This window comes from Dermacentor variabilis, chromosome 7, assembly GCF_050947875.1.
Source record: "Dermacentor variabilis isolate Ectoservices chromosome 7, ASM5094787v1, whole genome shotgun sequence".
NCBI lineage: Eukaryota > Metazoa > Arthropoda > Arachnida > Ixodida > Ixodidae > Dermacentor > Dermacentor variabilis.
In genome coordinates, this window is record NC_134574.1 from 20858598 (window position 1) to 20879099 (window position 20502).

The following is a 20502-nucleotide window of genomic DNA, read 5'->3' on the forward strand; positions in this document are numbered from 1 at the left end:
ATGACAAAATTCCAATGAAGGTCACGGCGTAGGTTTTTTAGTGGACCGCTTTGCCGCACTGAGCTCGAAAGACCTAGAAGCGCGGGGACATTGAAGATGGGGTCGCGGGTAGCAGAAAATGTCGGAACAGCTGTCGACAAGGAACCGCTGCTTTGTAATTTGGTCGGTGACGAAGATGCGACGGCCTCCAGGTTGGCAGCTCGCAGCCGTGGCTACGAGCTGCCGTTGGCGTTTTCCTGATTTCTAGCGGAGCTGGGTGGTTGACATTGCCGTGCTCTGTCCCCGAAGCGTCGATGGTAGTAGCACCAGGCTGCTGCGACGCGTTAGTGTTCTGGCCACGGCTTTCTGAGTGGCCCCTCGGCAAGTGTTGATCCAGGCGTCGTTGAAATGAAGCTGAGCTGTCGGTTGATATCGTCGATACGGCGCGCAAGCTCTATGGTGTTCAGCGGCGCGGCGACAGCCTGGACGGTCGGCGACAACGGCGGCAAAGAGACCTCGATGACGCGATCAGCGATCCCGGCGAATTGGTCGAGAGGTAGCGGAAGCTGAGCCTGCAGAATTGCATGGACGTGCGGTGGAAGTCGTTGAAGCCAAAGTGCTCGCAGTAAGGAATCCTGGACTTCCATGTTGCTCGCGAGAGCGCGCATGTGGCGGAGGAGCTGCGAAGGCTTGCGCTCGGCAAGTTCTGCGGATTGAAGTTGTCGCACCTTTTGGTCTTCCGAGAGTGACAGGCGGCGAATGAGTTCCGTCTTGACGTGTTTGTAATGGTTGCCGTTGGTGAGTTGTCAAGGATATCCCGGACCTCGTTGGAGTAGCGGGCATCGAGGTGGGCGACGACATAGTCGTAGTGGGTCCGGTCTTGCGTGATGTGCGCGAGGGAGAACTGGGCCTGGACTTGGGCGAACCATACCTCGGACGAGTCGGCCCAAAACGGCGGAAGCTCGACAACGACACGCCAGACGCCGTGCGGGGCAGCTTGCGGGATGCCATATGCCGGGGTTCCGACATCCTCGGCGGAGCAGGCAAGATGCTGCTGCACGGAACCATTGGGTTGGTCGTGACGTTGCTGAAGCTGTTGCTCTTGCTTCTGGATCACCTCTTGCTGCGCGTGAAGCTGTCTGTTGAGAAGTTCCAGCTGTCGTTGGAGGGCGTCTTCGTCCATGGCGATGCGTTCTGATCACGTCCGGGTCACCAGGTGTGGGATGTCGTGTCTGCCGAAGGACGAATCCCAATATAAAAACGTAACGACTCTTTAACTGACTGACGATGGCAGCGGACGGGCATACCAACGCTACGTTCATCCCAGTAGCGGAAGGTAGAAAGCGGTCCTTCTCAGCCAAGCAGCCTGTTTTTATAGCCACCGTCGGTGACGTAAACCTCGGGTGACGCGGCGGTGGCGCTATGCTTTATCGGCCACGCACTCCAGCGTGCAGCTGCGTTATGCTGGGCCGGATTATAGGAAGACGGAGGGTGCGCAGAAATATGCGCGCAGTGTGTCGCCACAATTTCATTACCTCCCCTTTGTTCCCTCAACCAATCTGCTCTTTTCTTATCCCTTAACGGTACACCCATCATTCTTCTTTCCACAGCTCGTTGCGTCGTCCTCAATTTAAGTAGAACGCTTTTTGCAAGCCTCTAAGTTTCTGGCCCGTAGGCGAGTACTGCTAATACAAAGCTACTATACACCTTTATCTTGAGGGATAATGGCAACCTCCTGTTCATGATCTGAGAATGCCTGCCATACGCACCCCAGCCCATTCTTATTCTTCTCATTATTTCAGTATCATGATCTGGATCCGCGGTCACTAGCTGCCTTAAGCAGATGTATTCCCTTACCACTTCCAGAGCCTCGCTACACATCGTAAACTGTTGTTCTCTTCCGAGACCGTTAAACATTACTTTAGTTTTCGGCAGAATAATTTTTAGACCCACTCTTCTGTTTTGCCTCTCCAGGTCAGTGAGCATGCATTGCAATTGGTCCTCTCAATTACTAAGCAAGTCAATATCGTCAGCAATTTGCAAGTTACTAAGGCATTCACCTTTAATTCTTATCCCCAAGTCTTCTGAATCCAGGACTCTGAATACCTCCTGTAAACACGCTGTGAATAGCATTGGAGAGATCGCATCTCCCTGCCTGATGCCTTTCTTTATTGAGATTTTGTGGCTTTCTTTATGGAAGACTGCGGTGGCTGTGGAGCCGCTATAGATGTGTTTCAATATTTTTACATACGGCTCGTCTACACCCTGCTTCCGCAATGCCTCCATGACTGCTGAGGTTTCGACGGAATCAAACGCTTTCCCGTAATAAATGAAAGCTATATATAAGCGTTGGTTATATTCCGCACATTTGTCTATCACCTGATTGATAATGTGAATATGGTCTATTGTTGAGTAGCTTTTACGGACTCCTGCTTGGCCCTTTGCTTGACAGAAGTCTAAGGTGTTCCTGATTCTATTTTCAATTACATTAGTAAAAAGGTTGTAGGCAACGGACAGTAAGCTGATCGGTCTACAATTTTTCAAGTCTTTGGCGTCCCCTTTCTTATGGATTTGTATTATGTTAGCGTTTTTCCAAGATTCTGGTAAGTCCGAATTGATGGGGCATTGCGTATAAAGGGTGCCAGTTATTCTAGAATAATCTGCCCACCGTCCTTCAACAAATATGCTGTTATTTGATCCTCCCCCGCTGCCTTCCCTCTTTGCATATCTTCTAAGGCTTTCTTTACTTCTTCCGGCGTTACATGTGGGATTTCAAATTCCTGTAGTCTATTCTTACTTCCATGACCGTCGTGGGTGCCACTGGTACTCTATAAATTTCTATAAAACTCCTCAGCCACTTCAACTATCTCGTCCATATTAGTAACGATATTGCCGGCTTTGTCCCTTAACGCATACATATGATTCTTGCGAATTCCTAGTTTCTTCTTCACTACTTGTAGGCTTCCTCCGTTCCTGAGAGCATGTTCAATTCTATCCATGTTATACTACCTTGTATTAGCTGTCTTATGGTTGTTGATTAACTTGGAAAGTTCTGCTCGTTCTATTCTAGCTGTAGGGTTAGAGGCTTTCATACGTTGGCGTTTCTTCCTCAGATCTTTCGTCTCCTGCGATAGCTTACCGATATCCTGTCTAATGGTGTTACCACCGACTTCTATTGCACACTCCTTAATGATGCCCATAAGATTGTCGTTCATTGCTTCAACACTACAGCCGAATACCTGTTCTGAAGCTTGATCCGGAATTCCTCTATTTTTCCTCTTACCGCTAACTCATTGATCGGCTCCTTATGTACCAGTTTCTTCCGTTCCCTCCTCATATCTAGGCTAATTCGAGTTCTTACCTTCCTATGGCCACTGCAGCGCACCTTGCCGAGCACGAGCACATCTTGTATGATGCCAGGGTTAGCGCAGGGTATAAAGTCTATTTCATTTCTAGTCTTGCGATTCGGGCTCCTCCGCGTCCACTTTCGGCTATCCCGCTTGCGGAAGAAGGTATTCATTATCCGCATATTATTATGATCTGCAAAGTCTACTAATAGCTCTCTCCTGCTATTCCTAGTACCTATGCCATATTCCCCCGCTGACTTGTCTCCCGCCTGCTTCTTGCCTACCTTGGCATTGAAGTCGCCCATCAGTATAGTGTATTTTGTTTTGACTTGACCCATCGCCGATTCCACGTCTTCATAGAAGCTTTCGAGTGCCTGGCCATCATGACTGGATGTAGGGGCGTATGCCTGTACGACCTTCAATTTGTACCTGTTATTAAGTTTCACAAGACGGCCTGCCACCCTCTCGTTAATGCTATAGAATTCCTGTATGTTACCAGCTATATTCTTATTAATCAGGAATCCGACTCCTAGTTCTCTTCTATCCGCTAAGCCCCGGTAGCACAGGACGTGCCCGCTATTTAGCACTGTATATGCTTCTTTCGGCCTCCTAACTTCACTGAGCCCTATTATATCCCATTTACTGCCCTCTAATTCCTCGAATAGCACTGCTAGACTAGCCTCACTAGATAACGTTTTAATGTTACGCGTCATAAGGAAGTAAAATATGGATAGATTTGAACATGCGATCAGGAACGGAGAAAGCCTAAAGACAGTGAAGAAGAAAATAGGAATATGCAAGAATCAGATGTATGCATTAAGAGACAAAGCCGGCAATACCATTACTAATATGAAAGAGATAGTTCAAGTGGATGAGAAGATCTATAGAGATTTAGACAGTACCAGTGGCACCCACGGTGATATTGGAAATAGAATAGTCCAGAGGAATTTGACATCCAGCACGTAACGCCGAAAGAAGTAAAGAAAGCCTTGGGAGCTATGCAAAGGGTGAAGGCAGCTGGGGAGGATCAGGTAACCGCAGATTTGTTGAAGGATGGTGGGCAGATTGTTCTAGAAAAACTTGCCACCCTGTATACGCAATGCCTTATGACCTTGACCGTACCGGAATCGTGGAAGAACGCCAACATAATCCTAATCTATAAGAAAGGGGACTCTTGTCAACCCAAGGACCAGGCAGTATTTCGTAAAGGCTACTTAACAAGAGATCATATTGACACTATCAATCAGGTGATATGAAAATGTGCAGAATATAAGCAATCCTTATATGTAGCTTTCATTGATTACGAGAACGCGTTTGATTCAGTCGAAACCTCAGCAGTCATAGAGGCATTACGGAATCAGGTTGTGGACGAGCCGTATGTAAAAATACTGAAGGACATGTATAGCGGTTCCACAGCCACCGTAGTCCTCCATAAAGAAAGCAACAAAATTCAAATAAAGAAAGGCGTCAGGAAGGGAGATACGATCTCTCCTATGCTATTCAATCTGTTCGTACAGGAAGTATTCAGAGACCTGGATTGGGAAGAATTGGGGATAGGAGTTAATGGGGAATAACTTAGTAACTTGCGATTCGCTGATGATATTGTCTTGCTTAATAACTCAGGGGACCAAGTGCAATGCATGCTGACTGACCGGGAGGGGCAAAGCAGAAGGATCTGTCTAAAAATTATTCTGCGGAAAACTAAAATATTGTTTAACAGTCTGGGAAGAGAACAGCAGTTTACGATAGGTAGCGAGGCACTGGAATTGGTAAGAGAATATATCTACTTAGGGCAGATAGTGACCGCGGATTCGGATCACGAGACTGAAATAATCAGAAGAATAAGAAGGGCCTGGGGTGCGTTTGACAGCACTCTCAGATCATGAACATCATGTTCTCATTATGCCTCAAGAGAAAAGTGTTTCACAGCTGTGTCTTACCAGTAATCACGTATGGGGCCGAAACGTGGGCGCTTACGAAAAGCGTTTTACTTAAATTGAGGACGATGCAACGAGCTATGGAAAGATTAATAATCAATGTAATGTTATGGGATAAGCACAGATTGGGTGCGCTTACAAACGGGAGTTAATGACATCTTAGTTGAAATCAAGAAAAAGAAATGGAGCATGGGCAGGACATGTAATGAGGAGGGAAGACAACCAATGGCCTTTAAGGATTACGGACTGCATTCGAAGGGAAGGGAAGCTTAGCAGGGGCGGCGGAAAGTTAGGTGAGTGAATGAGATTAACAAGTTTGCAGGGACAACATGGCCACAATTAACACATGACTGGGTAGTTGGATATTTATGGGAGAGGCCTCTGCCCTGCAGTGGGCGTAACGAGGCTGATGATGATGATGACGATAATTTGGCGAGTTAAGTTTGCCGTTGTCAACAAGTCAATAACTCTAAGGTGTTTCACAGCATCAACGGGAGCAATTACTTCCTGTAACCATAGCCAACAGCAAGAACATCTAAGCAAGAAACAAGCACGACACTTTTACTTACTTTCAGTGAAATACGTAGCCAAGGCCGCCGCATTTCGATTCGGGCGTAATGCGAAAGAACCCTTCTACTTAAATTTCGCTGCGCGTTAAAAACCCCAGTTGCACAACTTTCCAGAGTCCCCCCCTACGACGTGCCTCACGAGGAGAAAGTGGTTTCGGTACGTCAAACTCCATAATTTATTTTTAGAGACATAGAGACATGCGTAATTCATTCATTAAGACTAGAGCGCTAAAAGGTAGCCTTCGCCAAATTTAATAATTCAAAGTGTTATACAAATTGAGAGGCTGCTACTTAGCTTTGAAGGTGATAAAGAAGCGTCCATCCTCGGCGCTGTCGTAGGCCATCGTTAACTTTATGCAAGGCAGATGTTCACAGGCACCGTGTTCGCCATATGCATTTTTCAAATCCACAACGCACATAGCTCCACATTCAAGTTATAATTGTGAAAAGGAAGGACGAAAACACACCAAACCGATACAAAGCATAAAATTGTCTTCACATGGATAAAAGTGATGTAAGGTAACGACGTTCTTTGCAAGTAAAGATCAATCACGCAGAGCTAACTCTGTCTTTTCTTAAAGTACCAGCTTGTCAAAATATGCAGCTTCTTAGGATGCCGTTCTGTTAACTTTAAAACAATAAAATATCGGAAATGTGGCACATGTGCGCCATATTGCTTCGAGTATCGTATTTCTTACTCGTAGAAACAGTTCTTCATGGGCATATTCTGATTATCAAGGACACCCTGGCGTACTCATGCGAATGCTTTGGTCTCCTTCATGCTTTAGTCTGCTCGCATATGAATTACAGTACACTGATATGGAGGACTACTATAGAAACTAATCATGAAAAAGTAGTCATCCTTGAGAAATGTGCTCATCGCATTGTTGTTAACACCAGGCTAACACCCGACAATACAAATAAATAAAGGCCAAAGAATTATGCCGGTATTTTCCTTGCACACGTGTAAATTATTACGATAAAGGGGAAAAGTGGGCAACTTGGCTGATCTTTATAATAAACGCAGCGCAAGAGAAATGGCAACACAAGACAGCTCTAGAGGTACACAGGACAGGCGCTGTCCTGTGTACGTCTCTGTATTGCGTTGCCGTTCGTCTTGAGCTACTTTTAGTATGAAACTATTACACACCTGTAGAAACAAAGAAAACACGCGCTTGGAAATATTTCTCGCTTAGCTCCACGGCATTTCAATGATCCGCCGTACTGGCACCACTACAAACCACACTGGTTGTTACCAGCAGTAAGAAGAAATTGTGGGTGGAAAACTTTAGTATAATAATTGCCACAAGCTATAAAGAAATTATTAAGGGTACACAATAATGTGGACAACTTCAGTAACACGGCCTTGCATGAATTGTTTGTTTAATCAGGTTGGCCACCTCAGCGCCAGTTTCATAAATATGATCAGTTCAAGATTGTAATTTTTTTATAAACAGTGTTCTTCTAAATGATCTGTTTCTCACAATCATTATTCAAAAGAATAGCGCAAAATAGCAGGGACACAGACAAAGAAGACGACACGACGAGAGCTAATTACAAGCTCACCATTAGTCTTCTTCGTCTTGTTTTGTTCTTTTCGTCAACTGCGCAAAGTGATGTGCAGTTTATTTTTTCATTATTATTACATACTGGGCAAGTTTACCAGCATTCCCTTTCTTATTCATAGCTAAAATGTCAATCGTCTCCTGCCGCTGCCTGCTGTAATTGGGGTGGAAACCTAATTTGCCAAGCACTTTTGCTTGTGTACCACCTGGTTCATCTTATTTTATTGGTGAAAAACAAATTGTGTTTTGTTGTATTGTGCAGAGCATAGTAAAACTGGGAATCTTGCATTTTTATGCGTACCTAAATTGTCCCATTGGTAGGTTAGCTTGAAGCTTTCTTCCCCTCTTTAGGCTATCACACAAGTGTGGAGCTTTGGTAGGGTGCAATAATGACGTCCTCTTAATAATTCAGTGCTTTCAACCCTGTGGCCCAGTGGCGACATGCACGGCAATGTCTGCAGTCGTAGACGGAGCAAATACCCTGGCATGACGGGTATAATAGCTGACACAATGGGCAGAAAATTCAGCATTATTGAAACCAATGTTACGTTACATCAGTGCTTCCTTTATTACTAGAAATGTCTGTTCGTGAGGGGCTGATGAAAACGAAGGAATAAAATCGAGTAAAGGAAGTTCCTTCTTTCCCCAGCCGAGAAATAGTTGCATGCTCCGCGCAGTAGGGACAGTTTAACAGGCACAAGCATGTCATGATGTCTGGTCTCTTGATTTGTGCTTCGTTTCTCTATTTGCTCAGTGATCACTTAACTCGTTAATTTTTTTATATTGACAGTGCTGGCAAACGTGCGAACTCATCGAGGCAAACTACCCTGTCTGGGGCAACATGTGCCAAATTGAAGACATCTGCGTGAGTCTTTCTCTTGAGCTCTATTCGAGCTTTTTTTTTAGCTAACACAAAAAGGCCCAAGGGTTTCACAGTCGCATAACAAAAAGCTTTTGGTAGTTCATCGGACAGCATGTGTCTGTTTCCTTATCTTAACTGGGCTTCCCCTAAGTTGCTGGCTAAGGGACAAGTGCAACAATTACGAGGGAAGTGAGTTCACTTGTTCACGTAGCACACTGATCGTAATCAGAGAAAAAGGCTACACGATCCAAAACATAGTCAAATAAATATGTGTATCTATTTCAGGTAAAAGCATGTTACACTCAAAGCTCAACAATGTCCGCGAACAGTCGGCGATCGTCGGAATTTGGATTGCAGGTCCAGCCTGTCGGCTTTTACATGCTACTCGTCGAAGGTTGTAGTGTAATCGCGCGTGCCCACGTGGTTTCCAGAAAGTACTACGCGATTCATGTCTCGCACGTAATCGGATATTACACGGTTCGGCGAGGAGATAAACAAACAGAATGAGCGATAACATTCGCGTGAGTTCCAAACAACGCAGGTGCGTCTTGCTCTGAGCGCTGAACCATAGCGTTTCACATTTGTTAGCAGGTGAAAAGCGGTCACCAGAGAAACATCAACAACTACACGTGTCAATATAATGTTAAACAACAAGCATCAAATACACATTCAAAACATAAAGAAACAAGAACATGTAATATCACATTATCATTGAATAAATACAGGATTTCAGGAAAACATTATACCAGATATACAGGGTCTTACACATAGCTTGCACGAAGGATTTTAAAAAAGTGGTAAACCACTACTGAATGAAACCAATGGCACATGGTTTGCCGTCATGTGGCGCTCCTTAGAGTATTTTTATATTACGCCTAATTACAAGTAAATATGAATGATTATGCGAAATTTTATTGCGATGGCAATTGTATAGACACTCTAGGCGCATTTTTACCGTCGCCGTCGCCGTGACGTTCACTATAAAGTCCAAGGGCGATAACACCGTTGCCGCGTGACGTTTGCCATATGACGTATGCCGTATGCCGTGACGTATGACCATCGCCGCGTGACGTATTCTGTAAGTGCGAGTGAAAGCACGCGAGGGAACCGGCGATCACGGCTCAATCTGGAGCACGCGAAGGAGAAAGCGGAAATCATACGCGCCGCCTTTCGTCGCGCAAAAGGGCGTGGGGGGTGGGTGGGTTGGGAGGGAGGCAGCAACTGCGTATTTAGCGCCCGGGAGCAAGGAGAACCGCGGCTCAACGCGGGGAGGCAGAGCGGGAGGGAGGAGAGGGGCGACTTCGACAAGTGTGGACTGCGCACGGCTTCGCGGAGTCGCGCGCACCGTATCTTGACAGGAGCCGCGTTTACACGAAAGCGACAGTGGCGCATCGCGTCACGTTTCTAGCGCATCGAATTCATGTAAACAGCGGTAATGCGCCAGGAACGCACATCGCAATAATGCGTGAGGCGAGGGTGGATTTACGGGCGTGAGCCGATGATGATGATGATAGCAACTTTATTGTACCGCCGGATAAGGAGGCCCCCTTATCCACATGCACACAGGCCTGTGTGCCGGGGACGGTACACAGGCCTAGGTGACGGGGGCCGGGACCTCCGCCATTAGAAGCGAGCAAAGAGGTCTTGACTCTTCGCGGCTTCTTCAGCCAGGCGGATGACGTGTTACTATGGAGTAGTGTCCTCGCTCCGCAGCAGGGCTTCTCTGGCCTCTCTACAATTTATGTTTGCTTAACCGCTGGGGAGCTAGCGCATTCCCAGATTATGTATACCATGGTATGCACAGACCGGGTTTACGGATTTCCCAGCTTGCAGACGCCGCCATGCGACCGCCTCTCTATTGTTTGGACTTCCATCCGGCGGTGGCACTAGTATCCTGCGTAGCCGATTATTTTCTACAATCTCCGTATAATTTTGCAGACGCTCGTCCATGCTCCGGCAGACGGGCGGCTCTACAGCGACCAGGAAGTAGAGAGCTCGGGCTAACTCGTGGGCCGCCTCGTTGCCAGGAACGGACATGTGTGCGGGGGTCCAAATTAGGCTATTTTTTTCTGTTTAGCCGTGTACTGGTGAGAACCCTTGCCACTTCCGGCGAGATCCTACCTTTTCGAAATTCCAGATAGCCGTTTTGCTATCGCTAATTATGAAATTTGCTTCCGTTCCAACGCAAGCAAGCGCTATCGCAACTTCTTCAGCCGTTTCCGTGTTGCGGCTTCTAATGGCGGCGGTCGATACGGGGGCCCCTCGGCCGTCGACCACCGAGGCGACCGCTGCACCCGACTTGCACCTTGCCACGTCCACGTACGTAACCGACCTGCTGCACATGGAATCGAAGCGTTTGATTAGTGCTTCTGCTCTCTTTTCCCTCCTCTCTGTGTTGAATATGGGATGCATGTTACGAGGGAAGGGGGAAATGATTAGATTTTCTCGGTAGTCCTGCGCGATGTTTGGTTGCATCGTAGACCCCTATGTGATTGCAGGCCTACAAATCCGAGGATAGCTCTGCCCGTGTTCGTTCGGCTTAAACTTTCGAACTACGAAATACTGACAGCCTCCGCTATTTAGTCCCAGGTATTCTGCACTCTCATAGAGAGGAGCATCCCTGTGGAGGTGCTAATTGGTAAGCCGAAAGCCCTCTTTATGCATCGTCGAATGAGCGAGTCGAGTTTCCTCCTCTCTTCTGACCTGACGTTTAAATAAGGCGTGGCATAGCACACGCGGTTCATTGCGTATGCTTGGGTTAGCTTAAGCAAGCTTCTTTCCTTCAGGCCTCGAGCTTTCAGCGCGACCCTTCTCAAATCCCTCTAGATTTTTTGTTGCCCCATCATTATATCCACTTTCCTGTATGAAAAGTCCCAAAATTCTGATTTGGTTTACCTTTGGAACTACTTTAATGTGAAATTCCCAGCTGCGCTTGCACCTTGAGTAAATTTGGGTTGTAGACGAATTCCAATTTTCGCGGAGAGCCTGAGAGACCCCTACTGGCAGCATGGTCCACGACTGTGTCCACCACTGCCTGCAGGCGCTCCTCGATGCTCGCATCGCTCCCCTGGTTGGTCCGGAGGGTGATGTCATCCGCATACATACTGATATTTAGCCCCTGTGTGCTTCTCAGAACTTTGGGGAGGCCCCTCATCGCCATGTTGAAGAGGAACGGGGAGAGAAGCGAGCCCTGCCCCTGCTTTCTAGTTTCAGTGTGGGAGATTAAATGTCTTGGAACTTCATGCAGGCCGTTCTGTCTGACAAAACGACCTTGACATAGTCGAACGTTCGCGCGCCTACCCCGATTTCTTGGAGACCGTGGAGTGTCGCTTCGTGTTTAACATTATCAAAAGCCTCTCCTTCAAGCGATCCCCTTCAAGCGTCTTGGTTGCCTCTTCTACGTGACGCGTGATCACCTCCGTCCATTTTTCTACGATTGTGATTCTCCCTATGGCAGCTTTCTCTCACTTCTCCCTTAATAATCCCCTTTCGGTGACCCTCGGTTGACGCGCACGACGCGTATTCACCCTTTTTTTAAGGATTGAGGCCAGAATGAAATTATCACTTCCGAAATTGTGCTCCGAGTTTTTCCAATTCAGATCTGTCACATTTTGAGAGAAGCTCAGTTCAGGGGAGGTGTGTGCGCACACGCTGTTACCCACTCAGGTCGGACTACTAGGGTCCATGTGTAGGGTGAGTCCTAGCTCGTGCGCGTCCTCCCATAGCTGCCTGCTTTTTGGATCTTGCTTAGCGTAACCCCAGTCCGGGTGCGCCGCATTAAAGTCACCGACTATTAGCAAGGGATTAGTACAGGGTGCCGGAATAGCTTTGCAAAAGAGGGCCCTGAATCTCACCTTCCTCTGCTGTGGAGTAGTGTACAAATTTAAGAGGAACAGGCTCGGTTCCTCTTTTTGTCCCGCAAGAATTTTCAGTAGCACTGCCTCAATGACTCTCGAGTTGATCTTGTGCTCCATTGCCGCAATATTCCTGTTAATCAATGTTGTGACGCGTAATTTCTCACCTCTGTCACTTGAAAAAGCCTGGTATCCTGAGAGTTGTGCTGCTTTACCCATCTCCTGCAGGGCTATAGCTAGCGATTTCTCATCTAATACCATCAGTACTGTTGCACTGACGCCCACTTGAGTTGGAAGCCGCGATAGTTCCACTGCCAGATTAAAGACTCACTTGACGCGCTTCTGGCCATGTTGTAGCTGGTCGAGTTGTTCCTTCGCTTTCAGCTGCCAGTCTCCGATTCTGACCTTTGCTTTTGTACTTCGTCCGTAAGGGCATGGATCTGGCTTTGAGTCGGCTATATTGCTCCCATAATTTGGGCCATGGAACAATCGAATAGAGCTTCGATTTGGGCTTCTAATCTGTTCTCTAGTGCCACCAACGTCTTCCCCTCTGCGTTTCATTAGGGGCGGCCTAGCCGATTCGATAATCATCTTTTCCTCCTCCGGTGTCGCAGGCAGCATGGTAGTCGCAGCCTTAGGGGCCAGGCGGGTTGGTTTCAATACCACTTTTGGTTCCGCGTTGTGGGGGGAGGGGGACCCCGTATACGCCTCCAATTTCGGTCTATGCAACTCTTGATTGAGCTAATTAATCACCTCTTTAACCTCCCCAACCTCTTTCCTTAATTTATCAATCCTCTCATCCTTATTATCTTTTGTCTGGGAAACCCCACTGCCAAAGCTTGCATTGTTTGGGTCCCTGCTCCGTTTCCGCTTCTTAGTCCATGGGTGCGCTGGGTCCCTGCAGCTCCATCTCCCTCTTGGATGCATGGATGGATGTTATGAGCGTTCCCTTTGGAACGGGGCGGTGGGTTGCGCCACCAACCTCTTGCTACTATACAGCCTGATGTCCTACCTAGGTTAAATAATAAAAAAAGAAAAGAACGCTATGAACTACCACACCCAAATTTTCTAATCCCCTAGTGCGAATTGTGCTTTTGTACGTCTCCGTCCTTTGTCGTTTCCCCACTTTTCTTCCACCAAACCTCCAAACGCCTCTTACTAATGCCTATTGCGGACATGTTTACTTTATCACTGCTTCCGTTGAACCCAAGGGCTTCAAGGAAGTCAGTGGTGCCTAAATCATTACCGCTGGGTAGACGTCTTCAAATTCTAATAAAACATGCTCCATAGTTTCCCTAGCGTTACCGCAGCAAGCACATGCTTCTTCTTCCTTTTTATATATCGCTTTATAGGTGCGTGTTCTAAGGCATCCCGATCTTGCTTCGAAAAGTAATGAGCTTCCCTTTGAGCTATCATAAATTGTTTCTTTCCTGATTTCGTTTTTTCCTCATAAGTAGTTACTCATGGCAGGTTTCTTTTCCAATGCCGCCGCCGATGAGAGTATTTCAGCCTCTCTGACTTTCCGCTTGACCTTCTTTGTTGCTGTGTTACCCACCCTACAGGCCGCATACTTGCTCGTAAGCTTCCTAGTTCTTTTCCTCTAAGGTGAATTAATGTTTTTGTCTGGATCTGGAGTGCCCCCTCGTGCGGTAGCACGAACGGTCACGCTACTGGTGCCCTTCGGTGGTCTCCTCCAGCCTCGGGAAGGAGTCGGTTCTGACGCGAAAGTCCTCGTTTCCGCGCCTGGCCTTGGAAAGACCTCGGGTATTCACCTCGGCAGTCGCTCTGGCTTGCTGCTGCCGCATCTGAAGTTGCTGCTGTAGCATATTGATCTTTCGATTGCGCTGCCTCTTCTGCACCTTGAAGGAACGCGGTAGAGCTCTCTACATTTTCTGTCTACGTGCTGGTGTCCTTTCCCGCACAGTTGGCACTTGGGTTCACATAAATGGTCTTGTGGCGTTTCCGCTACGCCACAGCCACGACATTTCACATTCGCGGTATCTGGGCAGACGTCCTCGCGATGTTCGAGCCTCTCGCAGGCGTTACAAACTTCGTACTTCTTGCGGTAGATTACGCAGCGTTACGCCTAGCTCGTGAGTCTCACCCACCGCGGCACGGCACCTGTTTGTCTTCGAATAGTATTAAAACTGTCCTTGGCGCTTTTCCAAGTCGTCGCACTCCCAGGACTGAAGGATTCCCGTAGATTTGCACCCTTTTCAAGATTTCTGCGTCCGAGAAGGACAAAGAGACTTCGTGCGAGTCGACTCATGGTTGCGGCGCGGCGTTCTTGCAAGAGTTAATGCGCTGCACGTAAACGCGTCGCATCGCTATTCCTAAATGCGCTGGAAATGCGATGCGCTACTGTCGCTTTCATGTAAACGCGGGCGGCTAGATATCCACAAAAGGCGGCTCATCCTTTGTGTGCGCTGTTATCGTCGTTCTTGCGTTAAAGCGATGGACCGCATGAAGGTCCCTTCGCTTCCTTGTGCCGCCACGCTTGCTCACACCAGCGTCCAGCATTTTGCAGCGAGCGTCCGCGCTCACTGTGTGTGATGGGTTCATGTTTGCCTGTGCGCACTTACACCATGGTTGGTGATTCAGTTAGTAAGCGAATGTTCCCAAGTTTAAGCGGGCGATAAAATTACTATTCTTACTTCGTGTACCTGTGTACTAATTTGATATCGCCATCGGTACTTGGTCTCTCGAGCGAAACTGCGACTTTTTTTTTTTCATTTGACTGCAGGGCTAAGTGCGTTTCGTTGCGTTGTAGAGAACGTTCAAAAACGACCGATCCAATCTTTTGTGTCAACGTACGTGCTGCTTGGCGATTATTTTCCTCGTTTAAAGAAAGCAAGCGAAATATAAAATAAAAGCACGTGACTGCGCTCATGCACTCTCGTATTGCAGCGTTCGCAACCGCGCTTCGTGCGAAGGAACCATGCGCGCGGACAGGGGCGAGGTCAGCGGCCGCGGCTCGAGACATCGGCTTCCCAGTGCGTCGACATTTTCAGAAGTGGCACACGTAAAGGAACCGCCATCGTCCCTAATGAGCGATTGGCTCGACGCAATGTTGAGAACGCTGCAATGGGATCGCGGACGAGCGCATTAACCTTGTCTAATTTGATATTTCGTGGGCTTTCCCTATAAACCGAAAAAAAAATCACCACGCAGCATGTAACAAAACTGAGTCGGTCGTTGCTGAATCCCTTTTAGAACACAACAAAACGCACTTGGCCCTAAAGTGAATATTATAATTTTTGCGTAGTTGACCTTACTTACCTATATAAGCGGATTATAAAAAAACAGTCTAAAGAGCGTCCCAGGACGACAAACCGTATGTCGTTTGTTTTATTCAGCGGCGGTTCCCTGCTTCTTTAAAATCATTGGTTCACGTTGCGCGAAACAAGCATCATATGCTGGGCATGAAAAAATTAGGAACTACGGCATGCCATAAAAGACAGCACTGAAATGAATGCTGCCAACAGTGTCCGTTGAGCGACTTTATTCTGGTCATGCGCGTTGAAAAGAAGGGGATTTCTAAGCGTCTAAGTTCAACACTTGTATTCCCTAACCTTGCTTGTATTTATTTATTTATTTATTTATTTAATAAATACTGCTGACCAATCTGGTCCAAGCAGGACGGGCAATACAATTTACAGAGTATCTTTTTTTCCACGAAAGGAGAACAGCAACAAGAAAAGAAACATAATAGTACCAGAAGAAAGAACACAAAAAGACATAATCATCTAGTCATACAGTGCGTCATAAGGTTCTGTTAGGCTACTCCAGTCGGACACAGAACGCGGGAAAAAGGAAAATTTATAAATGCCTGTCCTTGCGAAAAGTAAGGGGTTAGAAAGTGTGTTTGGTAATGTCGCGTAGGTCTTCTGGCCAAAGGGGAAAGAAACTGTGTCTGATCAATAGCCGTTTTACCGTTAAGAAGTAAGTTTAAAAAATTCAAACGACATTTTTTTTTCTTCTCGATTCAAGTAGCTCATTGTTGTTAGCTTTTTATGAGCTCAGAAGGAGAATCAGTATACTTAAATTTGGAGTAGATAAACCTGACAGCTTTTCGCTGAATCCTTTCTAACTTCTTAATCTTAAGCTTAGTATCAGGATCCCAAACAATGGAGCAATATTCAAGCTTAGGTCGAATGAATGTGAAATAGCCAAGAAGTTTGGCATTAGGAGGAGAATTACGAAGTTTATGTCTTCAGTAACAATGTTTGCGGAAAGCTGAAGAACAAATGTTATCAATGTGCAGATTCCAAGAGAGGTTATTAGTAATTGTCACTCCTAGGTACTTGTAACCGGTAACCTGTTTCAAAGGAATAGTTGTCAGGTTATAAATATATTTTAGCGAACTTTTCTTAAGAGTTACACATAGATAAACAGTTTTATCGGTGTTAACAGTCATGCCGAAATCTGTGCACCACTTAGATACATTAATGAGATTACAATTCAACGCAACCTGATCATGCACACCTCTGATTTCACGAAATAAGACATCATCTGCAAATAACCTAATTTGAGTTCCAGGAGTAATTACAGAGACGATGTCATTTATATATAAAAGAAACCGCAAGGTTCCCAGAACGCTTCCTTAAAGCACACCTGATGTTATAGGAAGACTGCAGGAATCTAAACCGTTAATTGAAACAAACTGCGTTCGGTTATGTAAGTAATCGGAAACCAAAGAGACCAAAATGTCGTGAAGGTTAATATTTACGAGTTTATTGAGCAATTTAATATGAATAACTCTGTGAAATGCTTTGCTAAAAGCTAAGAATATCGCGTCAATTTGTCCACAATTATCTATGCGTGCTGCAAATGAATGTACTACAGTGACCAATTGTGTTGCAGTAGAGAAATTTCTTCTAAATCCGTGTTGAAAGCTTGAGAGTATACAGTTTGCGTCTAGAAATTGAGTGATGCGTTTTGCTACAACGTGTTCCAATAATTTACAGCAAGAAGATGTTAAAAGATATTGGGCGATAATTTTCTAATAACAAACGGTCACCTGTTTATAGACGGGTATAACCTGACCTGTCTTTCATTCATCAGGCAGCCTCGCACTTAATAGTGAACATTGAAACAAGATCACAAAAAATTTAGCGATAGTTTCGGCGTAACGACGAAGAAAAATATTGGGCAAACCATCAGGACCACAAGTCAGTTTTGTTTTCCTATTTAATAGCATTGCGACTACACCGTGATATGAAATAGATTCAACCTGCGATGCTAAAAAGGCCCCGTGACACTGATTCACCGTTGCACTTGCCTTTTAAAACACTCCAGTAAAATAAGTATTAAAATACTCAGCGATAACTTGTGGATCTGTAATAGAGATGCCATCAACCGAAACTTGCGTCACGTGCCTGTCTGCATCGCTCAAGTAATCCCAAAATTTTCTTGATTCATTATTCATAAAGTTGGGCAAAGTTGTTGTCAAAAGAAGTCCTTAGACTCGTGAATTGCATGTGTGAGTCCGTTTTTGATACCATTAATGATAATAGTATTGGGAGTAGACTTTTTAGCCCGTCTTAGTTTCCGTTTCAACTGAATAATTTTTCGCGTTACCCAGGGTGTACGTTTGTGCACATTCTTTCGCTTGTTTGGTACGAACGTATTCAAACAATAATTGCACATATAAGCAAACTTTTCCCAAAGCAAACATACATTATGATGCTTTTCAGCAAAATCAATCAGGCAATTTTCCATATGTGCAATCACAGAAGCATCATTAGCTCTGTCGTAATCTCTAAAATAACGTATAATACTAGTTTTATGAGAACGAAATTTCACTAGGGGAATTGACATATATACAAGACAGTGGTCTGATAAACCTTCTTCAACTATGACAGTTTGTTCAGTAAAATCCTGGTTTGTAAAGGCCAAATCTAATATCGAGCAAGATGAACCTAGGATGCGAGCGGGCTGTTTAAAATTTGAACCAGGTCATGAGTATGCATAATATCAAAGACAATATTCATATATTTGTTGAATTTGCTAGTTCCTTGCAGTCGCTCCCAGTCGACGCTGGGCAAATTAAAATCACCCAGCAAAAAAACTTGCTTATTGCGACAGAAGTACATACACTCTCGCAATTTAATTAGGTAAGCAGGACTACAACCAGGTGGCCTGTAGAATGCTATCAGGATGAAGCTATGACCCCAGCAAGATATTTTCAAGCATAAACACTCAAGGTCGCGGAAGCAGTCGAGTACCACTGCCTCAATTGAAGACTTAACAAGGATTGCTACGCCCCCGCCCCTTGTTTCCCTGTGTCTGCGAAAAACTTTATAAGAGGAAGGAAAGACTAAGTCGTCTGCTATGTCGCTGTGCAAGCAAGTTTCAGTAAGGACAGAAATGTGTGGGTCATGTTCAATTAACTTTAATTCCAGGCTATCATTCTTGTTAATAATGTTCCGGGCATTAATATTTAAATGTCTCAGGTACTTTTTCTTTGGCTTAGCACGAGTAAAATAACTAATGGTTTCATTTTAGAAGTGTGATGAAGTGCTGCTTTGGATACTACTGCTCAAGTTTTGTGCTGCATTTGCATGCAACTGCGCGTCAAAGGGCGATTTGGTTTGTTGTTTTCGTTTTTTGCAGAAGTACTTTGTCATTTTTGTTCTCATCCCACACATAGAGCACGTTATTGATATAGAGTTTATCAAAACCCAAAGAAACCTTATCATACTTTTCACGGTTTGTTTTTGCACTTGCCCATAACTTTCTGCTGACCTCACGTACTCTAAGCGAGAAATTTTCGCCAATAGAATATTCAGAATTTTTTTTTAGTTTATAACTTTTTTTAGAATTTTTACTTTATTACGCGAGTCCTTTAACTTGAGAATCACTGGCCTTAAGTTTCTATTGTTTGGTCGGCCCAACCTGTGAATGCGCTCTATATCAATGTCATTAATTTCAAGAATTTTCTTAAAGATACCTTCATTGACGGCCTTTTCAATTGATTCGATATCCTCTCTCAGATTCCGGAAGACCATAAATGATTCAATTGGATCGTCTGCTATGGTTCTCTAAATCGTCAATTCGCACCTCAAGTGACTGAATTGTGTTACTCATGTGCTGAATTTGATTCTCGCATGAAGAAATTTTCCATTCCAAGACAGCCAGAGCGTCTAATTTAACATCAATAGCGGATAATCTTATGTCTTTGGTTTCTTTGATGTTGGACGCCATCAATTTCAGTTGATTCGCAATTTGTGATAGGTCAGGACCAGGATTTGACTCAATATCCCCTCCATGCAACAACAGTCGGAGTGAATAAAGTACCACATGCAATACAAAATTTATCAATGGGCACGGCAGTATCAGCAAACATGGGCTACTAGATAGAAAACATTTATCACGATCCCTTCTCACCTGCGTAAAGAAGAGAAGCACTGATGATACACTGGGGGAGAGTAGAAGTACCGTTGAAATATGTAATTGACCCTTTCGATATGTGTTCAATAACGAATACACTCTGAACCATTTCGGTGTTGTTTTTAAACTCCGGCTTTCACGCATTTCCCATTCAAAGCTCTCCATCGCAAAAGACACGCTAAAATGCCTTCTGGATTTCTTCAACTCTTTGGTGAAATTTAGTCAGCCTTTCTAGTTTTTATGTATCTAGTGTCTAGTTTTAAATAATCATCACTGTAATTGTCATTGTTTAACCAACGATCCCTCACTGTACAAGCATATTCAAGAATTGACCGGGCATTATGTGTCTGGAGGGTAATAACAGGGCATCTATAAACAAAGACGCGTGTATTTGTCAGGATCACAAGGAGCAGTGCAGATGGCAAGAAGGGAGAGATTTTACTCGTGCTACGAACCATTGCGCTTGCATACGTAAACGACAGTGCTGCGACCATGCAGTATTTGCAAGACTTGCCGCCGACCTTAACGAATTCAGCATTGTTCGCCCTCGGATTGTGTACACAGGATTGAAATACTCATATTCGTTAACAAAAAACGACAGAACGACAGAAAGCTGAGCTAGTTGGTAAGGATTCATTATGCAAAAAAAGAAGTAAGGCGAGCAGACAGGACACAAGAGTGCCAAGACACTCTTGTGTCCTGTCAGGATGCCTCACTTCTTTTTTGCATAATGAAAGAACGACACGGACGTGACAGAAGACGACACACCAAGCGCAAAGTTTCAACTAAGTTTATTGTACCACTGAATCAATTTTATACATGAGTAGCAGTGTAGACTGCGCTTGCGCTTGCATGACAGTGAACTGTGCATATATGTAACATAGGTACGAGTCATGTGATGCCGCTTCCAAGAAACTAAGTTCTTTTTCTGGGAGAGCCAGTGAAGGGAAGCTAACACACTTATCACCCAATTTGGCTCTCACAGAAAAAGAACTTA

General features: G+C 45.3%; 1 protein-coding gene across 1 annotated transcript in view; it reads left to right on the forward strand.

Moving 5' to 3' along the window:
- The window catches only part of LOC142587364 (uncharacterized), a 199680-nt gene that overhangs the window by 13448 nt on the left and 165730 nt on the right, over positions 1 to 20502 (forward strand). Inside the window, exon 2 of the mRNA XM_075698312.1 lies at positions 8188 to 8262. Within this exon, the coding sequence (XP_075554427.1) occupies positions 8188 to 8262 (75 nt within the window). The remainder of the gene's footprint in view (positions 1 to 8187; positions 8263 to 20502) is intronic.